General features: G+C 60.0%; 1 protein-coding gene across 1 annotated transcript; it reads right to left on the bottom strand.

Moving 5' to 3' along the window:
• Positions 1-400: 400 nt before the first annotated feature.
• On the bottom strand, positions 401-7,884 carry PLK3 (polo like kinase 3). The gene is made up of 15 exons (XM_064428692.1): positions 7,393-7,884; positions 6,507-6,614; positions 6,314-6,430; positions 5,773-5,902; positions 5,598-5,685; positions 4,964-5,059; positions 4,106-4,301; positions 3,621-3,747; positions 3,128-3,237; positions 2,932-3,049; positions 2,744-2,827; positions 2,387-2,549; positions 2,150-2,279; positions 1,820-1,930; positions 401-1,440 (listed from the first exon to the last, which is right to left on the bottom strand). Exons 1-15 carry the CDS (start codon positions 7,867-7,869, stop codon positions 1,246-1,248), a joined length of 2,250 nt encoding a protein of 749 aa, XP_064284762.1. The 5' UTR covers positions 7,870-7,884; the 3' UTR covers positions 401-1,245.
• Between the last annotated feature and the right edge of the window lie 14 nt (positions 7,885-7,898).

Genomic DNA, 7,898 nt, shown 5'->3' with positions numbered 1-7,898 from the left:
TCATACCCCATCACACACGATGTCAGTGCAAAGGCCCAGGCAACCCCTCCACCACCTGGGTCAGAGCTCCTGCCTTCTGCAGCTCAGCAGTCAGGAGAGCAGCTGGGTTGGGTCCAAGTGCAGAAAGGACTGGGAATGCATTTGGCAGCAGCAAGGAGAAGTTGAGGCAGCTCCAAGGCTCCACCAGGATAAGCAAGAGCTAACTCTGCCCTTTGTGCCAGCCCCATGAAAGCAGTGGAGGTACCACATGGGCTCCTCACAGCCATCCTGCCTCCCTGACCTTATCCCCCAGCAGCAGTCAGTGCCAAGAAGGGTCATCCCTGACAGGCAGAAGCAGCTCTGGAGCAAGAATGATGCTGAAGCCCTTTTGTGACTCCAGCTTCAAACACGGAGGACATAGTTTGCCCTTACACAAATAAGTTTTTATTGAGGTGAGTCTAGGAGAGGGGAACTGCACATGGACAGACCAACAGGAAAATAAATAATTCCATATAAATAAGATACATAAATAGTCCCACGTGGCAGAGACTGCCTTGAAATAAGAAACAACCCTGGGTCCCAACAAAATGAGGGCTTCTCCAGGCAAGTCCTCAGATCCCATCCCCCACCCTTTATCAAACCTCAGGTTGTACCAGACAATTCACAATTTGGGAAGAGACCAGGCACAGTCAGGCCCAGCACAGCTCCCTCCTTAGTGTAACAATTGTGGAGTGGCACACACCAGCCCACAGAGCCCCTGGCAGGGCAGGCAGCACCCTTCACCCCTGCCCACTCCTGGGAAGGGTTTTCCAATCCCACAGCACCCAAAGTTTGAGATCATGGCTGTGGCAGCCACCTCCAGGCCATGCAGAGGTTCTGTGCAACTGATGCATCAGCTGGGGCAGGGGAGCCTGAGCCTCCACCACAAGTAGTTGCCAGCCCCAAACAAGGCCCAGCCAGCCCCAGACCTGGCTGCAGGACACTCACCCACCACCACCTCCTGTAACACCCCAGTCCATTCCATCAAGACCAGCACCACCAGAGCAGGAGCTGCCAGTGGGAAGATAGCGATTGCCCAGAGCCAGGGAGCAGCAAGGATATCCAGACCTGCTGCTGTAACCACATCCACATGTCTTAGTCCAGAGTCCAGCTGAGCACCAGGATATACATGTCCAGGGGGACAGCCAGCACCACATCATCCCTCCCATCCCATGGGAGGGCAGGGGGAGACCTCCAAGTCCAGACAGGGTCCCCCAAGGTCCCAGGCTAGGCCTCAGCCCATTCTTGGAGAAGCTTGAGGATGTATCTGAGGCGGTGGTGGAGCTCAGGAGAGCAGCCCAGCTCCTGGATGCTGCACAGCTTGTAAGTGTAAGAGTTGCGCTCCCGGTTGATGTAGGTGACAAGGCAGGAGTGGTCAGGCTTGCTAATGATCACCTTGGTGTGGTCGTTGTAGAAATTCACCTAGGAGACAGGTTGGGCTTGGTTTAAGCCATGCTTCCCACAGCATGTTGGGAGCCAGGATGGAGCCACATTTCCTGCCTCAACCCGTTCCTCCTCCCCAACCTGCCTGGGAGCATCCCTGCCCATGCCCCATGGCAGGAATGAGCCAGCCCTAGCACAGGACAGAAGCATCCAGCTGAATTTGCTATGCCTCTCCATGGGCTGGGGAAGCTGCAACCAGCAGCTCCAGGCACTGGAGCAGCATCCTGCACCCACAGTTGTTTTCACAGCTGGATTTCCCATTTGGGCTGTGGCAGACAAGATCCAACACAGAGCAGAAGACCCCCATCTGGCCTCCTTTTCACAAGGGTCTGGGCATTTCCACTGTGCCCATACGTACCTGCAGGGTGCCACTGCTGAACAGCATGAGCAAGGCTTGGTCAGTCTTCACCCACTGCAGGAGGAGCAGGGCTGGCTGCCCAAGGTCATCTATGCTGGGCAAGTCACCTCCCTTTGAGAGAAAGGTCCGCATAAGCCACTGGTCACACACATGGGAGCACTTCCAGCAGCACACACGACACCAAAGCTGGGTACCCCTCAGTGGAGTCCCCACTCCCAGGACACAACCCTGTGTGTCCACCTGGCCACAGCTGCAAGCAGGGAGTCCAGCCAGCTCAAGTGGTGTGGTCAAAGCATGACCCAGAGTGCAGCCCTGGGCCCCAGCACTCACCTTCATGAGATGCTGCTCCATGTAGGACGCGAAGTAGCGCAAGACACTCATCTGTCCCTGCAGCTGCTCGGGGATGGCAGACACAGAGAACACCAGGTGCTTGCTGTTGGTCGGGTTGTAATGTACAGTCCTGGAGGGAGCAGAGCAAGAGTTTTGGGGATGTCCACCCTGGTATGGACTCCCCTTCCCACCCAAGGGGCTCCCCTAGAGACAGATCAGCCCCATTCTCACGCTCACCTGTGGTTGGGGGAAAGTGTCATGTGCGTGCCATTGTTGAAGAGGACCCCAATGCTGCGGTTGGAGAGCTGGTAGCCAAAGCCATACTTGTTGGAATAATCCACCCACTTGCTCACCCAGACAAAGTGCTCGTGGCGGGCCAGGGAAGCTGGGTTTTTCTCCGCTGTTGGAGAAGAGAGGAGGTGAGCAGTGCAGCCAGCCAGCCCCTGTCCATCTCACCTCCCCAGGGGGAACAGCCCTACAGCAGGCTCTGGCACCTTTTAGGGTGCTATTTGTACCCCAAGTAGCAGCCATGCCTTCATCCCAGGGGGAAAGGAATGCACAGCCCCCTATCCCAGAGCAGTCCAACCAGTTTACCTGGAGGCATGGAGGAGAGGCAGGTCCTCAGGAGCCGGACAGCTGACTCGATGATGGCAGAGGCAGTGACGCAATCTTCAAAGGCTTCGGGGAGAAGATGACAGGCTGAGTCAGCCGGCCCCGCTATCAGCCCAGGCATGACAGGAAGCTTGGGGCAGGCTGGGGTGGCTGGGACAGGTATTGCTCACCTTCACAGCTGCTGGCCATCGTTCCCCGGATGGAGGGGGACGCAGACTTGTGAGATGTCTCCTCCACCACTGTCTCCACGGGGCTGGAGCTGGCACTGCGGCACGACACAGGGGTGGCCTGTGGAGAGACCTGGCTTTAGCATGGTCTGCCTGCCCTGCCAAAGAAGGGCGTGCATGGCCTCGGAGATGTTCTCACCTCATTCCCTTCCACGGTTTTATAGCTCATCTGCCGACAGATTGAGGTCTTCATCAGCCCAGTCACCAGCTTGGAGATGTCATCCCTGTCCTCTGAAGAGCCCTTCTTGGCTGAGGAGAGAGCAAGAGATGAGTACACTGCTGAGCGTAGAGGCTGGGGACATCCAGGCCACCCCTCCCAGTAGCTCAGCTCTCCCTTGTCTATTCCCATGCCCATGGAGGGTGTCAGACAGCTGTCTCCCACTTTCACTTCCCAGTTCTCATGCAACACAGGGCTTCCAGGAGGAAGTGCCCCATGGGTTGTGGCACAGTATCCGCTCTCCAGGCACACGCCCATGCCAGGCCACCAGCACAAGAAGGGCAGGGGCACACCCAGCTTGTGCCTGGGGGGGGGGGTCCAGAGAGATCCATCAGGAGGTCTCTCCAGAAAACAGGATCCACTTCTTCCTGAAGGAAGAGTCACCCAGAGGCTTCTTGGCAATGCACAAACTTACCCTTGGGTTTCTTCTTCCCAAAGAGTGTCTTGGTGACTTTAGCAAACAAGGTCTTTGCAGGATTTGGGGGACTCGGCTCTGGAGCCATCACGCAGCTGCTGGGAGGGAGTTTCTCAGGCGTGTAGCCCTGCAGAGAGGTCAGGGGAGAGGTTTGGTTTCCATAGGCCACATGCTCCAGGCAGAGCAGCTGCCCCAGGCTGACCACAGTCATTCACATCCCTCCTGACAGCCAGCTTGTGTTTCTGTCAAGCCTCGGAACCACGACTGGCATCAGCACAGGAAACAACCCCTTGCTATAGCAACAAGGCAGCAGAAGCACACCAGATCCCACAGTTCCTCTGGCTGGCATTTGGGCAGGACAGCGGCTGCTTCTTTTGAAGGAAGGACATACCCTTCATACAGGACAAGGGCAGCACCCTGCACAGCCCAAATAATCTCATCCCACCTGGAGAAGGGTCTCTTGACCCAGGCCCCCACCCACCCACCTTGAAGAACTCGTGGTCCAAAATCTCATCAAGGGTGAGGCGGTCCTGGGGGTTGCGTCTGAGGATGCCAGTGATGAGGTGCTTGGCAGGCAGGGAGAGGAAGACAGGGAGGGTGTATTCCACTTGCTTGATACACCTGTAGGTCTCCTTGAGGTCAGAGGTCTCAAAGGGAGGGTTCCCACACAGCAGGGTGTACCTGGGAGGGAACATGCATGCCACTGTCAGATCCCCACCAGGCTTGTGACTCAGCAGCACTTAAAGCAAGGAAGTTATTGGCATTTGGCTGGCCACACCTGGCTGAGAGCAGCACTTCCAGCCCCGACAGCCACGCTCACATCCGGCCATGCTTCCTCCTAGCAACTGTTTAGAGCAACAGGCAAGGAGCCTGGAGGAAGGACAAAGAGCTGGCAGGAGAAGGCCCCCCGCTGCTCCCACCCTCGTGGCCACCAGGGTGGAAAACGGAGCAGGAAGCTCGCAGGCAGCGGCCGGGCGAGGGGCTGGATGTGCCGAAAGAGCGATCGCTCCCTGAGCAAACAGCGCGGCAGCCACAGAGATTCCCCGCTCTTCATCAGGGTCACAGAGCGGTCAAGCCTGCTTTGAACCGGAGCTGAGTGCGGGGCGAGCACGCCCACCCCGTGCAGGTCCTGCCTGCACAGTGCCCACGCTGCATCCCAGGACAGCACCTGCTCCAGAGTAAGGCTGGATCCAGCCAGTCGCTCCCCTCCCCCTGCCCCCCAGCAACCGCTGCAGAGCCACAAGGCACAGTGCAAGAAAACTTCCTCATCTGCTCCACAGAGCAGCTGCCCCCACCCCAGGCAGGGTGCCTGGACCCCTCCCCACCCAGCAGCCCAGACTTACATGACACAGCCCAGAGACCACACGTCCGACTCTGGCCCATGGCCCTGCCTCAGCAGCACTTCTGGGGCCAGGTAGTTGGGGGTCCCACATATTGTCCTGTGGGGCAGAGCACCAGATCAGTGCATGCTCTTCATCCTCCCCAGACAGCCTCCCCCTGCTCCTAGCCCTGGGATTTAGCTTACAGCCATGTCCTCCCCACTCCATTCTGCTCTTTGTGGCCCCCCTCCATCTACAAGGAGTGCCACACAGACTCCCTCCTCTCCAGCTCACGGAGATCAGCAGCAGCTGCTCTTGGGGAGCTGCTGGGAAGAGCCTGTCCCAGAGCTGAGGAGGAACAGAGCCTTTGTGTCCCAGCCCGTGCAGCCGGCACGGCAGCCGGGCAGGCACAATAGCAATAGTCAACACATTGTTCTCCCCGACGGCTGCAGCCTCACTCCTGGAGGAGCCACAAAGCCCCCAGCCCCCTCGCCTTGCCTGCAGCTGGAGCAGGAATTGCTCCCTCACCCCAGGAAGGGGCCCTATGGCTTCCTCTCCAAAGATCATGAGGGTCCCTTGCCCCTCCACTCTCCTAGGAAGCCACAGGAAGAAGAGTGAAACCCTGGAGGACTCCAAAAAAGGAAAACCTCAAACTTACTTTTTCTTCTGGTCAGAGACATCCTGGCAAGCAGCCAGCCCGAAGTCCCCCACTTTCAGCTCCATGTTTTCATTGATGAAGAAGTTGCCTGCAAGTCAAAGGCGATGCGTCACCACAAGTCCCTTGGGGACAGCCTGCTCCCCACACAACACCATGTGTCAGCCACAGCACTCACCGAGCTTGAGGTCTCTGTGCAGGATGCCCTTGAGGTGAAGGTATTTCAAGCCTGAGATGATCTGTTTGAGGTAATAGCGCACTTCGGGCTCCAGCAGAGTATGGCGGGCCTTCCAGATGTGGGCCAGGGACTGCCAAGGGAGAGAAGACAGCTTGTGATGCAGGCAGGGAGAACAGCCAGCCCTGCTGACTAGGCACAGGGTAGGCAGGGTCAAAGCCAGTTCTTCCAGAAGTTGCACATTCACAAATAATCCTTCTTTCACAGCCATGACCTCAGCAGACTCCCCACAAAGCTGAGGCTGCTCGTCAGAGCCATGGGAACCTCTGGATTTATGGTGGCCACACCATGAGCAGGCAGTCCGAGAAGGACAGACAGCTGCTGGAGTGCCCAGTGCTGGGCAAAACCACTCTCTTACGGTGAGCTCAGAGAGTGTGACAGCTCAGGAGAGGGGACTGCTAACAAAACACCTCAGTAAGGCCTGCTCCAAGCAGCTATGGCTGTTCAGGAGATCCTTTGACAAGGAGGCCACAGCAGCACTGACCTTCCTACTGCAGTGCTCCAGGAAAATGTAGATGCTCTCCGAGTCCTCAAAGTAGTGGGAGAACTTGACAATGTGCTTGTGGTGCAAGTCCCGATGTAGCTCGATCTCGTTGGTGATCTGAAAGAGAGCAGCAGTGTCAGGAGAGCACAGGTGAGCTGCTGGCCCAGCACCCCAGCAGGCTCGGGGCACCCACCTTCTCCCGCTGGTGAGGTTTAGCCACCCTGCTGTGAGGAATGACCTTCACGGCATAGGTTTTGTTGCTGGAGAGATCTGTCATTTCATAGCATCGTGCGAACCCGCCCTGCAAGGGAAGAGGTGGTTATGGATGGGTGAGAGACAGCTCCTTACCCCTGCCTGCTCACAAGCCTCCCCCTCCTCCTCCTCCTCCCTTCCCTGGCAGCACAGCCCGCCGAGCGTCACCGCTCCCTCCTGCTGCTGCGTCGCCCACTAAGATCTGAACTATGATGCTCTCAAGCAGGCATTTTCTTCACCCATTTCTTGTAAAACCTCCAGGGCATTTTCCCTCCCACTATGGCCGGACTTTGCATCTTTCCACATGGTAGATCAACCTGGAAAGTCCTGCGCAGGGCAGGAAGCCCGGGGACCGGAGGCCATCGAAAGGCAGCCCCATGGAGACAGGTTTTTCCTGCCGTGATGTCACCCTCCAATCTGCACACTCAGCCGCCGAGCCCGCTCGGGCCGGGCTGGGAACCGGCATCCTCCTCCTACACAGGCTGCCGTCAGCGGGGGGAAAAGTTGCGTGCGGCGGAGCGGCGCGGGCCGGCACCCCTGGGAACCGGGGCACCCACCGGCCCACGCACCCCCGCGGGGCGCCCCGAAACCGATGCGGCTCCGATAGCCGCCGAGGCACGCAGCCAGCCCGGGTGATTCACGGCTCCCGGCGCTGCTGCGGGCCCGCCGGGCCGGGCGGGGAGGGCGGGGGCGGCAGCCGAGGGGCCGCACCAGCCCCGGCCCGCCCGGCTGCGGGTCGAGCCGCCGCGCGGCCCCCGCCCCTCTCCCGCACCGGCTCACCCCGTGCCCTCCGCGACGGCCCAGCCCCCTTCTCCCGTTCCCGGTACCTTTCCCAGCAGGCGGCCCTTGCAGTAGGAGCGGCCGGACACCGGGTCGGTGATGATGCGGGTGGTCTCGGCCGCGCGGGGCGGGGGCGCCGGGGCGGGCGCGGGCCGCGCGGGCAGGGCGGCGGCGGTGGGGAAAGGGGGGAAGAGGCCGGCGGGCTCCATGGCGGGCGGGAGGCCGGGCAGGCTCCGGGACCGGGGCTCCGCCGCGCCCCGCGCACGTGGCCCCGCCGGCGCGCGCCGCCGCTGCCGCCCCGGGAATCCCGCCGCCTTTATCAGGGGGCGCGATGACGTCACCCGCGCGGCTCCGCCCCCGGGCGGCCCCGCCCCGCCCTTAAAGGGGCCGCGGCACGGGGCGGGGTTCGGGATTTCGGGAATGCGCTGGCGTCCCGCCGCCAGCTGGGACACCGCCGGTGAAGCCACTGCACTGCACTGGGACCCACCCCTGCACACACAGCGATGTGCCCCCAGCGGCTGCATCCCCCTCCTACGGACAGGGACAGGGACAA

Source organism: Passer domesticus, chromosome 7 (assembly GCF_036417665.1).
Source record: "Passer domesticus isolate bPasDom1 chromosome 7, bPasDom1.hap1, whole genome shotgun sequence".
NCBI classification, from domain to species: domain Eukaryota; kingdom Metazoa; phylum Chordata; class Aves; order Passeriformes; family Passeridae; genus Passer; species Passer domesticus.
This window is presented reverse-complemented; position numbering and strand designations above follow the sequence as displayed.